Below are 16,293 nucleotides of genomic sequence, written 5' to 3' on the forward strand. Positions count from 1 at the left end.
GGGCACTTGAGGTGCGGGCAGAGACAGAGAGTGCCCAGGGTGCTGGCAGTCGGAGGACTGCTGGGATCCAGGTACTTGCTTGATCGGTGGCCAGTTATGTGCCTCTGAAGTCGTCCGTGAGGCAGCACGCTCTGGAAGTGCTGCAGGGTATGTGGGATGATCTAGCGGAGATACATGAGGCTATGCGTGGCAGGGTGCCCATGCTGGAGGAGTCCATGCAGAGCATCACCGATGCAATGAGCCTCATGGCTAAGTGCCATGCTTCCTCCATGGAGAGAGTGGCGACTGTCGTGGATAGACACCTCCAGGAGAACAATCAGGTCCTCCTGGGGTTGTGCTGGGACCTGCAAGCCTTCACAGCAGCAGTGGCCATAGTTGGTCAGTTCCAGTGTGGGAGATGGTCTGGGCATCAAGTATCCCAGCTCAGTGCCCATCCATCTATGGTGAGCAGGGAGGTCCAAAGCAACATCTTGTTGGAGCAGCAGCTGCCTGTCATCTCTGCGGGCTGCTCTCATGGCGCTCTGGATGAGGGCAGCAGCTCCCCCGCCCCTCTCCCAGTGACCATGGGATCTGATTAGGCTGCGGTGACTGGGGAGATGCCAGCTGTGGAACTGGCCGCTCCCTCCCAGGTGGGGCCATCAAAGACTCCACAGGCCAGCAGGACAGCACAGTGAGCAGGCTATCTCAGACGCCAGTGCCAGCGAGGGGACAACACCTAAACATAGCACCTGTAAGTGTAAATTTAAGGCACCTTAAGTACACCACGGGTTTCTCACAGTTGGCCCATAGTACTTAGTCGAAGACTTGGTGTGATGTCCAATACCGTTTTTGTTTTGCTTTATGAATTTACTTTTGTAATCTCAATAAATTTTGACATGTTGCCAAGCCTCAGGGTGATTCCTTACTTCTGCAAGTGGACGGGAAGCCATGATGTAATGAGTGAGTTGTTTGGCATTGAGCTTTATTGACGAGGGCTGATCTAGAACTCAGGTATTGAGTGTAGAGCCTGCAGCCCCGGCATATGTTGAAGGTCCATCTGTGGTGTGATAGCTGAAGGTTCTTTGGATTAAAGCCTTCTGGATGTCCCTGTCTTCCTGGATTATGCCTGGGTCAGCCTCTGCCCCATCAGCTTTCTCCTGTGTGTGCTCATCCTCGGACTCACTGCTGGACTCATTGTGTGCATCCGGAGCAGCTGCGTTCATGTCTTCCTCATCCACTGCGTCCCCCCTTTCCAGCACCAGATTGTGGAGAGTGCAGCATGCAACCACTGTCACCGACACATGATCTGGGGGTATTGGAGTGCACCCCCTGAATGGTCCAGGTATCGGAAGCACATCTTGAGAAGACCGATGGCTCTCTCCACCACAGCCCTTGTGGAGGCGTGGCTCCTATTGTACCGCTGCTCAACTTCTGTTCTTGAATGGCGGAGAAACGTCATAAGCCGCCTTCTGAGGGGATAGCCCTTGTCACCCAGCAGCCACCCATCCAGCTGGGCTGAAGCACTGAAGAGCCCCGGCATCTGCGAGTGTCTGAGGATGAAGGTGTTGTCGGAGTTGCCTGGGTACCTCGCACAGACTCGTAGAATCAGCAGCTTTTGATCACACACTATCTGCACATTCCTGCTGGCGCTTTGATGGCCATGTGTGTACAGTCTATTGCACTCTGGACATGAGGGAAGCCAGCTATCACTGCAAAGCCTCTGGCTCACTGTGTCTGACTGGCATCGTCCCAGCGGTAGTGGATGAAACGGAGCGTCTGTCACCTGCTTGACACAAGCGTGGACAGCCGACTGGGAGACTCCACAGAGATCACCCCCCAACCCCTGGAAGGAGCCAGAGGCATAGAGGTTGAGGGCAGCTATGACCTTTAGAGCCACTGGCATGGGGTGTCCACACACACAGGTAGTGGAGATCTCAGGCCCAATCATCTGACAGTTATAGTTGACTGTCTCCCTTGAAAGACATAACCTCCTTTGGCACTGGACCTCAGACATATTGAGTTAGCTGCTTCACCACCTGTAAACCCTGGCAGCAGGATATTGGCGACTTTTGCAGCCCCTTCTGCCTTGGACTGCCTCTTGGCCCTGTTCCCCTAGTGCCTGCGCCTGTCCTCCCAAAAGTAGCTCTCCTGGAGGCTGAATGTGCACTCCTGGCCTCCTCCCCCTTCTAGACCTCTCTTCCTCCTCAGAGGAGTTGCCTCCCGTGGAGAACACAACTCCCATTCCTAGGCTAAGGGAAGGCTTCATGAAAGCTGCAGGCCCAAATACAATTCTTCACTGCAGAGTGCTGACTAAGGCTTTCACTCCTGTCCTAGCAGCTGGTATGAGTTTTGAATTCTTTCTGCTTACTCAGGCAAGTAAAAGTAACTTTCACACTTAAATCCCTCAAACATCACAATTGCAACCCCACTCACCCCTCTTATCCCGCCAGTGGATAAGGTTTATACCCGCCTGCCATTGCGCCAATTCAACATCCTGAAGATCACACGGGCTGTGAAAAATTGAGATCAATTGATGCCTCAAGGGCCTCAACTGGCCTGTTAATTGATGGCAGGCGCATATCTGAACTTATAGTGCGCCTGTCTTCCCAAGTATCGCGATGGCGCACAGTGACATCGGGACACTCGCCCGACGTCACCGTGCGTCATTTTATGCGTTGTCGTGTGGGGTCCGCCCCCACATGCCAACGAGAAATTTCTGACCATTGAAACTAACTAATTTAGGATAGAGGTTCATAAAAATCGTAGAACAGAATGGGAAGCAAAGAAGAAAAAGCAAGAGCATGCATGAAATAGAACAATGACACAACGTACATACAATACACATAAAGAGGTGATGCAAAAACGAAAGAAAATACAAATTTGTATTGTGAGAGCAAATGAGTGTAAATGTAGAGGTTGTTTTGTTGCTTTATTGTGTTTTCCCCATCTGGAATATTCTGCACTTCTAGTCGCTTAACACATGAAAAATATTATTGTCCTTGAGGAGTCACAGAGTGAACAAGCAGGATTTCAGCTATCAACAATTACATTTTCTTTGCAAAAGAGGATCCTTCAAAATGAATAAATTGAAGTTGACAAGATTAAGAAAGAAGACTGGACGTGATGTGCAATTTTCACCCAAGATGTTCAATAAAATGCCACAGAAGGTTATTAAAGTGAACCATATGAATGGATAATGAAAACAATTTCTGGAGATGAAATAGATTCTGAATATAGTGCAAAGGCTCATAAGAAGTTACAGGTATTATTCACATGTGCCAACATTTTGAAGACCTGAGTCATGTTGCCCCTTAATCTTCTTTTTTATCGAAGCAACAAGTTTCTCCTCACAATTTAGAGCTCCAGTCTCAAAATCATTACTTATTTTCTTTGGCCTTTCCCCAACACATTGACATCAATTTGGTTGTATGATATCCAAGATTGCACACAGGATTCCAAATATTTTTGTCATTATTCCTGGGGATAAGCCACACAGGGTGATTTTTCTTTTTCTTTACTGTTTCTGCAAGCTACGTATTCTTTAGCAGGTCAGAAGCAATTAATATCCAGCCAAGTTTTAATTCCTGGTAAATGGTTGAGATTAATATATTGTTGGTTTAAATACTCATCGTGCTTTTCATTGAGAAGCTTTTGAATGACAGGGATTCCTGGCTGATTCAGAGGCATTGTTTATTGTTTGTGTTCATGAAAAATGGTAGCCAGTCTGCAAGTTTAAAAGTGCTGCAATCTGTTCATATTCTTTGTTCCAATATATCTTCAAATGACTTTGAAATGAATGAGTCATATTATCTTCATGGAAGAAGTGATTTTAACATCTGTGTAGGTGTAGATGGCTGGCAGGACAGTGGGGGAAATTTTACCGGTGGCGGACAATGGATGCACTGGGGCCAGGCAATTAGGTCCCAGTGATTGAAGGGGTGGAGATTGCCACCGGATGGCTCAGCAGGTAAAGGCTGGTAAATGGCAAAATGGCTGTCAACAGGCCAACTAATTGGACTAATTCTCTCCAAGAAGCTGTTAAAATTCATTTATATTATGCCTGTCCCTAGCAGCAACAAAGGAATGGTATTCGTTAAAAACAGAGATAAAAACAAAGATAAAAACATCACATCAACAATCTTACGTCACATCAACAATTTCCAGTTCCCTGGCCCCAACCGCTTCCTCTTCACCATGGACGTCCAATCCCTCTACACCTCCATCCCCCACCAGGATGGTCTGAGGGCCCTTAGCTTCTTCCTCGAACAGAGGCCCGAACAATCCCCATCCACCACTACTCTCCTCCGTCTGGCTGAACTTGTTCTCACGCTGAACAATTTCTCCTTCAACTCCTCTCACTTCCTCCAAATAAAAGGTGTGGCTATGGGTACCCGCATGGGCCCCAGCTATGCCTGTCTCTTTATGGGGTATGTGGAACATTCCTTGTTCCAGTCCTACTCTGGCCCACTTCCACAACTCTTTCTCCAGTACATCGATCATTACTTTGGTGCCGCTTCATGCTCTCATCGGGACTTGGAAAAATTTATTAATTTAGCTTCCAATCTCCACCCCTCCATCATTTTCACGTGGTCCATCTCTGACACTTCCCTACCCTTCCTTGACCTCTCTGTCTCAATCTCTGGTGATAGACTGTCCACCAATATCCATTACAAACCCACCAACTCCCATAGCTATCTCGACTACAGCTCCTCACACCCCGCTTCCTGTAAGGACTCCATCCCATTCTCTCAGTTCCTTCGCCTCCGTCGCATCTGTTCCGATGATGCTACCTTCAAAAACAGTTCCTCTGACATGTCCTCCTTCTTCCTTAACCGAGGTTTTCCACCCACGGTCATTGACAGGGCCCTCAACCGTGTCCAGCCCATCTCCCGCGCATCCGCCCTCACGCCTTCTCCTCCCTCCCAGAAACATGATAGGGTCCCCCTTGTCCTCACTTATCACCCCACCAGCCTCCACATTCAAAGGATCATCCTCCGCCATTTCCGCCAACTCCAGCACAATGCCACCACCAAACACATCTTCCCTTCACCCCCCTATCGGCATTCCGTAGGGATCGCTCCCTCCGGGACACCCTGGTCCACTCCTCCATCACCCCCTATTCCTCAACCCCCTCCTATGGCACCACCCCATGCCCATGCAAAAGATGCAATACCTGCCCCTTCACTTCCTCTCTCCTCACCGTCCAAGGACCCAAACACTCCTTTCAAGTGAAGCAGCATTTCACTTGCATTTCCCCCAATTTAGTCTACTGCATTCGTTGCTCCCAATGTGGTCTCCTCTACATTGGAGAGACCAAACGTAAACTGGGCGACCGCTTTGCAGAACACCTGCGGTCTGTCCGCAAGAATGACCCGAACCTCCCTGTCGCTTGCCATTTTAACACTCCATCCTGCTCTCTTGCCCACATGTCTGTCCTTGGCTTGCTGCATTGTTCCAGTGAAGCCCAACGCAAACTGGAGGAACAACACCTCATCTTCCGACTAGGCAATTTACAGCCATCCAGACTGAATATTGAATTCAACAACTTTAGGTCGTGAGCTCCCTCCCCCATCCCCACCCCCTTTCTGTTTCCCCCTTCCTTTTCTTTTTTTTTTCCAATAAATTATATAGATTTTCCTTTTCCCACCGATTTCCATTATAAAAAGAGAAAAAGGAAAAAAAAAGAAAAATAAATATAATTATTCATTTCTTTATTTATTTATTTTTTTACATCTTTTATGCTCTCCCCACCCCCACTAGAGCTATACCTTGAGTGCCCTACCATCCATTCTTAATTAGCGCATTTGTTTAGATAATATCACCAACTTTAACTTTAACACCTATGTGTTCTTTTGTATTATTGTTGTTGACGTCTTTTGATGATCTGCTTCTATCACTGCTTGTTTGTCCCTACAACCACACCCCCACCCCACCTCTCTCTCTCTCTCTCTCCGCCCCCCACACACACACCTTAAACCAGCTTATATTTCAACTCTTTCTTGGACTCGAACTCAAGTTCTGTCGAAGGGTCATGAGGACTCGAAACGTCAACTCTTTTCTTCTCCGCCGATGCTGCCAGACCTGCTGAGTTTTTCCAGGTAATTCTGTTTTTGTTTTTGTGTTGTGAATGGTATTCGTTGTTCATCTCACTGGCAGCGTTTTGAGCAGACACTACCTGTCTTCGGACATCTGTTTCAGTGCGACACCCTCCACAGGAAATCATGGCGAGTGTGAGTTGGGCAAGAAATGGCAGGATCCTTCAAACAATCAGACTGAAGAATCCTCACTAAGCTACACAGAGTCCAAGTCAAGAAATATAAAGCAGGAAAAATAATCAAACTTAAATGTTGTACTGAAAGTGAAATCAAAATTGGGATATGCTTATGATATTAAGGAAGAGAGATAAAAGAGAAAAAGTTTTTAAAAATCCAACACTAATTTTTTTTGAGGGAATGAGACTCCACGTTTATAAAATTATTATTTTTGGACCAGGACCAGGCAGTAATTATCCCTTATCATGCTACTAAAAACTCACCTACATTTGAATGCGCCAGCCCTAAATTTGTCAAAACAATATATAATATAAAATAAAACAGAAAATGCTGGAAAAACTCAGCAGGTTGGACAGCATCTGTGGAGAGAGAAACATAGTTAACATTTCAAGTCCGTATGACTCTTCTTCAGGCAGTTGAAACATTAACTCTGTTTCTCTCTCCACAGATGCTGTAAGTCCTGCTAAGTTTTTCAAGCATTTTCTGTTTGTATTTCAGATTTCCAGCATCTGCAGTATTTTGCTTGCATCTAAGTTTGTTAATTTTCTTTAATCTTTCATGGGCAAGGACAACAAGTTTACACCATTGCAGTTTTTTAATGCAAAGTCTATTTGTGAGGACTGCAACAATGCGCCCTATGGAAGAGCAAGGTATCTCTGACAGCAACATCTGGATTTCTGCATTACACTGAGCCTGTACGGACATCAGAACTTCTGTCCAATTTATTTCATAAAAACAATGCACGCTGATAGCCTCACCCGTTTTATTGCAGAAAAATCCTTGCTTTTCCCCTGTGAAATGCCTTGAGATGTTTTACAACATCAAAGGCACAATATAAATGCAAGATGTTTTTGTTAAAGATAAGAAATGAGATATGATCCTTTGCAGTCAGTCAACATAACGTACCAAGGGTTCAGTACAGTTATTGAGTTTTGCTAAATTTTGAGCAGAGAAGGCACAGTTTAGATCTTAAGACATATGAAGTCTGCATATTGGAGTAGTTGGTGATGCCGATGTCTGTATATGGGATGATTGGTGAGGCAAGTAGAACACAACTATAAAACCTAAAATGATTGTGATTTGACTGTAACTTGACTGTGATTTATATGAGGTCCAAATAAATTATTGAAATTATTCAAGATTTCTCATCGTGCTTGATTAGGATTGTTTGAATGATTGATTGGAAACTTATGTGAAGAAGTAACAATGACATCTAAATATTTTTACATTTCCATCTTTGTAGGAGGAAGCATTTTCATTGTTGACAATTTCCTGTTTCAATAGATAACAGATTAGCATCTTTACTGGATCAAATAGCGCCTCACACTGAACAGATCTTGAGCCACCATATTGAAAGCTCCTTAAATGGAAATTTAAAATAAATAGTTTATTTTTTGAGGTACAGATATTAGTTTATAACTAGGTATAAAGTTTCTGAGAACATTTAACTCCTTAACTGAGCAATACTTAAAGATGCATAACAACTCTTTGAATATGATTTAAATGTAGAAATATTCTTTGAATGTGATTTAAGTATTGATTGGTGTACATCAATATTTATAGTAAACATATTTCATGAATGAGATAAACATCTAAATTGGTTGTATTATTAATATACAGTACTTACCATACCCATTATATGAATATTTTTTATTTCTAAAGTTGTTTTCCATCAAACAGCTATTTACAGGAGTTCTATGATGACCAATTTAATATCACAGAGATCCTGCAGCCTAACTTGCTTAACCTATTTGCTTGTCTAGAGAACATTAATAATCAAAACTCACCAGACTAGAGGTAAAAGTGACTTCCCTGACTAGAGGACACTAAAGCATCATATACACTTTTTATGATGCAGCTGAGAAGATAGGAAAATATTTTGATTATGTATAATATATCTTTTGCCATCATATATGATAAGCAAAATACTTAAAGGTTAAGCATTCAATACTATTCTTATCTCACTTATGTACAGCCCTTTCAAAATATAATACATTAAAGTCAGATCACATTAACCCATAATTCATTGCTATGTATACCTGAGATACATAACAGATTGCATAATACAATCAAAATTTAAGTTAATTCTTAACATACGCTGTCTTTTATTCTAGCAAACTGAAATTAGCTTTGACTTCATTTTTATTGTGATGGGACTGAAACCTCTAGTTTGAAGAATTAAACTGAATCACAAAAACTCAAAATGTATTGCTACGTTACAATAATGACTACGCTTTAAAAAGTATACTATTGGTTGTAAAGCACTTTAAGGACATCTTGGCAATATAATTGCAAATCTTTCTTTTTTATTTGTTAGTTAACTTAAACCACTGTTTTTGTTTACACACTTTGCTTCGGCACATTTGCTTCTGGATAGGCTGAAGAATTGTGGGTAATCATATTGCCCAAAACTACCCACAGCCCCTCCGAACATGTAGCCATGTAAATATCAGGGCCATTGGCTTTCCATCGATTTTGCCACTTTTAGTATGAAAGACAGTTAACACTTGTCTGCGTATAATCAATGCAGCCTATTAGAGCCACTTATGTGTGCTGAACTGTTCTTCTCAAAGAATTTTGACACTGAAGTTTTTTCACTCTGATTTTTGCCAATGAAATATGAAGAGAAACTCTGGAATTTTCAATTCAACTGCCCGTAGCAGAAGTTTCTGTCCCACCCCAATAACATGATAAAACCTATTGCATTCTACTAGATTAGAAAGCAGTGCACTTCAAGAAAGAACTAAGTGATTGGTTGTTTTGTGCAATATTGATAATGAATTGATGTTCCATTTGTGCAATTATTTTTTGTTACATAACAGAAAATATTTTCTCAATGCATATAAACTTAACCTGGTTTGAATGTGTACAGTCTAGTATTCATTACTTCAAAGGTACTTTTTCTCTTGAAAAAATCAAATTAGCTTGAATTAACCAATTTTAATTAAATGGAACTAGAGGCATTTTTTGCAGTTTCAATTCAAATTAGCAAAGAATTTGAATGAAGAGAGTTCAAATTAAGAGGAGTGTACTGTGCACTCCATTGGAGCATAGCGTAGAAACAATATTCTAGTCACACTGTGTATCATTTCTTTTCATTATATTTGTAGCTTATGACTGTTTGAAATGCACACAGTTTAAAAGGTCGAAAGCTACTCAACCAAAATTAAACACTACTTAGATAAAAACAAAAAACTGTGGATGCTGGAAATCCAAAACAAAAACAGAATTACCTGGAAAAACTCAGCAGGTCTGGCAGCATCGGCGGAGAAGAAAAGAGTTGACGTTTCGAGTCCTCATGACCCTTCAACAGAACTGGGTGAATCCAAGGAGAGGGGTGAAATATAAGCTGGTTTAAGGTAGCGGGGGGGTGTTGGGTTGGGTTGGGGGAGAGAAGTGGAGGGGGGGGTGTGGTTGTAGGGACAAGCAAGCAGTGATAGGAGCAGATAATCAAAAGATGTCACAGACAAAAGAACAAAAGAACACAGGTGTTGAAGTTGGTGATATTATCTAAACGAATGTGCTAATTAAGAGTGGATTGTACGGCACTCAAGGTACAGCTCTAATGGGGATGGGGGGCATAAAAGATTTAAAAATAATGGAAATAGGTGGGAAAAGAAAAATCTATATAAATTATTGGAAAAAACAAAAGGAAGGGGGAAGAAACAGAAAGGGGGTGGGGATGGAGGAGGGAGTTCAAGATCTAAAGTTGTTGAGTTCAATATTCAGTCCGGAAGGCTGTAAAGTGCCTAGTCAGAAGATGAGGTGCTGTTCCTCCAGTTTGCGTTGGGCTTCACTGGAACAATGCAGCAAGCCAAGGACAGACATGTGGGCAAGAGAGCAGGGTGGAGTGTTAAAATGGCAAGCGACAGGGAGGTTTGGGTCATTCTTGCGGACAGACCGCAGGTGTTCTGCAAAGTGGTCGTCCAGTTTACGTTTGGTGTCTCCAATGTAGAGGAGACCACGGTTGCATTTCCCCCAACTTAGTCTACTGCATTCTACCACACCACCCCCCCTCCACCTCTCTCCCCCCACCCAAGCCCCCCCACCTTAAACCAGCTTATATTTCACCCCTCTCCTTGGATTCACCCAGTTCTGTTGAAGGGTCATGAGGACTCGAAATGTCAACTCTTTTAAACACTACTTACTAAGTGGAGCATTCTTGGATGTAAATTTTAAACTTGTTAGCTTGTTTTTAAACTGGGATTCATATCAATGCAAAGAAAAGGTTGGTTCGGTTAACAGGCAATCAATCTGCAACCCTGGTTTTACACCTGGCCAGCAGATTGAAGATCTACCCCAGGAGGCAAGAGCTCAGCGGCAGGTGAGTGACAGTTGGAATGTCAGCCATTGAGTACAGTTGGGTTGTCAAATAGACAGGCTGACCTTCAGTTAAACGAAGGATTGAAAAGTTGGAGGTATTGTACAATGTGAGCCTATATTGGAGGGCATTCATTGGAAGGGTGTTTCCCAGGTTCACTTGAGTTGTATCAGACAGCACTGGGGAATTGAGAGGATCTGAATCTTGGGAGCTGTAACTCTCATTGGATGGAATGCATTCTGAATTTGACTCCTCCAGAGGAGTATGGCAGAGAGACAGATTCAACCAAAAAGTTTTGAGCTGCAACAGTGAGAGGACCATCAGCCCCATGAGGATGCAAGGAGACATGGGTTGGTGGGTGGTGGGGGGGTGCGGTATTGGGCCAGTAATGCAAGATAATGTTCACAGAAGGCACCACCCAGCTGAAAGGGCTTACAGACAGAGCCTTAGCTTCATGGAGATGTCGGTGCCCCTGCATCTATCCAGGTAGGTGATAGTGGATCTGTGCGGAATACTGGAGGAGGAGTTGGTGCTGATGTGATATGGTGGCCACCCATTGCCTGTGGCAATGAGGCTACCATGGGTCTCAAGTTCTACAGTTCAAGGGTCATTCCATGGATCATCTGAAGGCTGATGTGGGACCTCCCAGTCAGCATCAAGTAGGTGACAAATTCCATGTATCAAAGGGCAGGGTAATACATCAGGTATCACACCGATTATGCCAGTCAAGCTGAGAGAGCCATAGGATTTGGGGCATCACTGGATTTCCTTAGGTTCGGGGGTAATTTTCTGCGCGCTTGTGGCCATCAAGGTTTCAACAGAGCAGCCAACAGCCTTCGTGAGTAGGAAGGAGTTCCTCTGGCTGAATGTTCATTAGTCTGCAACCACTGCAAAAGGATCCTGCAGATGTGGATGGTTCCCAGGAAGTTGCCACGACTCGTACATCTTTAGACAGTCCCAGGTACCTCGGCTCTTCAGGCCACCTGAACACCTTTGTGAATGAAAATTGAGTGACAAGGGATATCCACTGAAGACATGGCTGCTCACACCTATGCAGAAATGCAATACAGAGTCAGCGGACAGCCACAACAGCTACAAGGGCTAATATTGAAAAGGCCACAGGCGTTCTGGAAAATAAGGTTCCAGGCATAAGATTCAGATGCCTGGATAGAGCTGGGGAAACCTTGTTATAAACCCTATCAAGGGTCTCAAGTAGCATGGTGGTATGTTTGTCACAACCTGATGCTCCAGAGGGGAGGAGCATTGGAAAATGATGGCCACATTAAGCATGCCTCCTCCATGGATAGAAGATTGGTTAACAGACAAGAAGCAGAAAGTGGTTATAAACAGAACATTTTCAAGTGGGCAGGCAGTGAATAGTGTAGCGTTGCAAGGATCAGTGCACGGGACTCAGCTATTTATAATCTATGTTAATGACTTAGATGAAGAGACAGAGAGTAGTGTCCTTACTTTGCTGATGATACAAAGCTAGGTGGAAAGGTAAGCTGTGGGCAGGTCACAAAAAAACTGCAAAGTGATATAGGCAGGTTAAGTGAGTGGGCAGCAAGATAGCAGATGGAGAATAATGTAGGATAGTATGAAGTGAATCAGCTTGGTTGTAAGAATAGAAAAACAGAATGTTTTTTAAAAGATGAGAAATTTGTAAGTATTGATGTTCAAAGAGACTTGGATGTGCTCATACAAGGAACACAGAAAGTTAGCATGCAAGTACAGCAAGGAATTAGAAAGGCAAATGGCATGTTGGCCTCTATTGCAAGGGGATTGGAATGGACGAATAAAAAAAGTCTTGTTACTCTAGTCTCTGCATTTAACAAAATATATAATTGTATTGGAAGCAGTACAATGAAAGGTTCACTGGGATGAGAGGTTTGTCCTATGATGAAAGGCTGAATAAATTGGGCCTTTACTCTCTCAAGTTTAGAAGAATAAGAGGCAATCTCATTGAAACATACAAGATACTGAAGGGGCTTGATAGGGTGGACGCCGAGAGGTTATTTCCACTGGCTGGGGATTCTAAAACACAAGGGGAAAGTCTGAGGATAAGAGGCTGATTATTTAGGACTGAGATGAGGAGAAATTTCTTCACTCAAAAGGTTGTGAATCTTTGGAATTCTCTACCCCAGAGGGTTGTGGATGCTCCATCGTTGAATACATTTAAGGCTGGGATAGGCTGATTTTTGGTCTCTCAGGGAATCAAGGGATCTAAGGAGCAAGCAGGAAAGTGGAATTGAAGCCTGAGATCAGCCATGATCATATTGAATGGTGGTGCAGGCTCGACGGGCCATGTGGTCTCCTCCTATTCCTATTTCCTGTGTTTTTGTTATCATTGCAACGCTTCCAGCCCTGCACGCATGTTTGTGCAATCACACTGCGATGACTGTCTGCCTCAACCAGCTCCAGCCATGCCTTCTTCATGAGGCTTACTAGTCTCTTCTTCCTGTGCATTGGTCAGAACACCTCTCTCCATTCCCTTGTCGCCTCCAGGGAGGCATCACTGAACTGTGGAGCCACCTTCCTCTGACTCCAATCTTTCCCGCACACTCCCTTATTCAGCACTCCTTCCAATACCCTCTAGGTATGCAGCCTGTATGAAGGCTGCTGATAGCCCTTTAACTATGGTCCCTTCCTCTGACCTACTGGAACTTCCTCCCACTCGCCACCCATTATTGGCCTCGTCCCTCGCCTGCTGGACATTAATTGGTTGCAGATAGGAAAATCTCCAAAGATGTCTCGCCACCTGCCCTTGTGGTCTTGCAACCAAATTTGACCCTGATTTTGTGATCTTGGCTCAAGTTGAAAAATCCTGCCCTGAGACACAGCAGGAGATATTGGAGCGGATGACCAAAAATTTGGTCAAAGAGCTATGTTTTAAGGGCATCTGAGAGGTAGAGAGGTGGAGCGCTTTTGGGAGGGAATTCCAGAGTTTAGGGCCATAGTAACTGAAGGCATGACCATGCAGTAATTAAAAATGGGAATACAAGAGGTCAGAATTGGACAAGTGCAGGTATCTCAAAGGGTTGTAGGGCTGGACGAGGTTACATAGATAGGAAAAGGCCATGGAGAAATTTGAAATTAAGGATGAGAATTTTAAATTGAAGCATTACTTATCCAGGAGCTGATTCCAGGTGAGTGAGCACAGGAGTGATGGGCATTCCCTGGATTCTAGAAATGTCCCCATTGATTGGAAGATAGCAAATGCAATGGTGCTTGCCAAGAAAGGATGGAGAGAGAAAACAGGGGACTACTGACCAGTTAGACTGACATCAATCGTTTGGAAAATAGAATGAAGAAATCTCACTGCACTTCTATAGGGCTTTGATGAGATTACCCCTTTTGAGGAAGTAGTGATTGCAGCAGATTTGAAGGAGAGAGGGACATAACCTGAGGAGAGAAACCTATTAAGAATATCAGCTAACATGGCAGCCAGGAAGTGAAATTGTGTGGTCAGCAGTTTAGAAAAAGCATCAAGAGAAAAAGTGGATCTCATGTATAAGATGCACTTGGAGAGGGCATGAGATTGTCGTGTTACTATAATGATATAATACTTTGGGCTTATCTACAGTGCCAAGACAAGACACAAGGCACCAATCGCTCATAAGGGATTTGGTAAACACGTTGTGGGTTCATTTAATAAGACTAGGCACACGAGAACATTTATACATAGGTATAAAGCATGAAGATGTCAGAGCTGTGCATGTCTGCTCTGCTCAAAGCAAAAGTGAAACTGAAACTGGGTCAAGTGACATATTTCCTTTCTAGTTCCTTTAAAGGCATATTACAACAGAGGGAAGATGGGAGAGAAACTAGAGAAATAATTTGAATAAATATTTCACAAATTGAAGAAGGTTTTGGATTATATAGCATAAGCAAATCCATATCCAGGTTATTGTATCTTATTATCCGCTGAACCCTCTTTATTTTTCTGTTTTATAGGTACACAGTTTTACACAATGGTCATCTTCAGGAGCATGAGAACCTGTCTCTCCAAACTGATACTCAGTCATAAAAATAGAGTGTCTGAACAGGACTGAGACACAGAACATATGGCCTTATCCCATCACTGGAATTATTTTTTCTCTCTTGGTTTGAAACCTTGGTCCTATTACTAAATTCTGAATACATGTTTACGGTACCATTAAACCCAAAATAAAATATTACTTTGCATGGTTGGAGCAGGAGTTTTGTAAATATTTATTATGGTAAATAAAATATACTCCTAATGGGAATTTTTATGAATGGCATCTAAAATTACGAGCTTATGTTGTACTTTCCTGTTACTATATGACAGCTGTTTTAAACCAAATGTGCAGAATGTAATTTTAAATAAAACAAAATAAAACTGCTTTTTACATATAGATCAAATGCACGCAATCTTTTGCTGTTGAGTTTCTGCTTGATAAATGAGAAGTACTATTTGTAAGCTTTAAAGTCAAGTTGTGTAAATCTGTCTCTTCAAAACATGAAGGCTGTCCACTGCATTGAAACTATTTTACGTTGTGAAAGGAACTTTGGAGATAGCCTCCTAGAAAATTGTAACCCATATTGCTTCTATTGAAAGTGGGAGATGAGAGTTTACTGACTCCAGCAACTGAGTCATAAGCTTTTACTATAATTCTCATACCTTGTCAGATATTGGAAAATGGAGCAGTGTTTAATATATACCTAAGTTGTCATTTATTACTGGATATTATCTAAAGCAAGACTGTGTGAATAGATTCATAGTTTTGTAGAATTGTGTTCAACAGGATCAGTTGGTTAATGATCAAATGTTGTAATGAAGCAGGAATAGTTTGAGAGAAACAAAACAAATGCTTATGTTAGATTTTATTCCGTCACAAGGTATTGAATTGTTTATTGTTACCATTTGAAACAGCTTTAACAACTTATGCTATCTTTTCAAATGCTGCTGTCAGATGTTTTGAGAGGAAAATAAATATTTAAAATGATAAAATACACTTTTCCATGTAATTTTTTTAAGTATTCAAACTCTTATTGCTTTGACAACACCTTATAGTATTTTGAACTTTGGATACAAGATTTTAGCCAGAATTTTCCAGAATTACACAAAATATCAGTATAAAATGGCTGTTAATAGACTAATTAATAGGATTAAGTGGGCACCGCCTCCAGTTTACCTGAGTCACAACAGCCCTCCGCCCTCCCCATGTGGGGAGACCATGACGACAATAAACCAGTGGATCCCAGGAGAGGTGATCTTTCGTTTCTGGATGCTGAATGGCCCACATGCCCTCACCCCCCACTCCCCCACGCCCCGCCCCGCCTCCGGTGGCAATGTCCGGCTCCACAGCTCAGATGCTGCTGTTGGAGGGTTCTACTCTCCAATTTCCAGGGTCTGCCTGCCTGACCCCGGCAGATTAATAAAATTTCTCCCTGGCTCTCTAAAGTGCATCAATCTGAAGGCGCCTGTTGCTTCTTCTTGCAGTCTGAGCAGTGGCCACTCACCACCGATGGTGCTGTGGAGCTGCTGTTCCTTGCCTTTTGAATTATCCCATGACAGTGGGAAGAAACCGGCTTTCTTCTCGTTGCTTTTTTCCAATATTTCACTAACCCTCCCATTGCCAGGCCAACTCCAAAGGGTGGAAAAATCCTGACCTTTTTGTCCAACTTTAGTCTTGATTCACTTATTGTTAAAATACTGAACTAAATAACCAAGTTTGTACACCACCCAGCATTTCACTA

General features: G+C 42.9%; 1 protein-coding gene across 1 annotated transcript in view; it reads left to right on the forward strand.

Annotated features, from left to right (window-relative positions):
* htr4 (5-hydroxytryptamine receptor 4) overlaps positions 1–15,538 on the forward strand; it is a 216,523-nt gene extending 200,985 nt beyond the window's left edge. The window contains exon 8 of the mRNA XM_041193770.1: positions 14,527–15,538. Within this exon, the coding sequence (XP_041049704.1) occupies positions 14,527–14,599 (73 nt within the window). The 3' untranslated portion in view covers positions 14,600–15,538. The remainder of the gene's footprint in view (positions 1–14,526) is intronic.
* The last annotated feature ends 755 nt before the right edge of the window (positions 15,539–16,293 follow it).

This window comes from Carcharodon carcharias, chromosome 8 (assembly GCF_017639515.1).
Source record: "Carcharodon carcharias isolate sCarCar2 chromosome 8, sCarCar2.pri, whole genome shotgun sequence".
In the NCBI taxonomy this organism is placed as follows: domain Eukaryota; kingdom Metazoa; phylum Chordata; class Chondrichthyes; order Lamniformes; family Lamnidae; genus Carcharodon; species Carcharodon carcharias.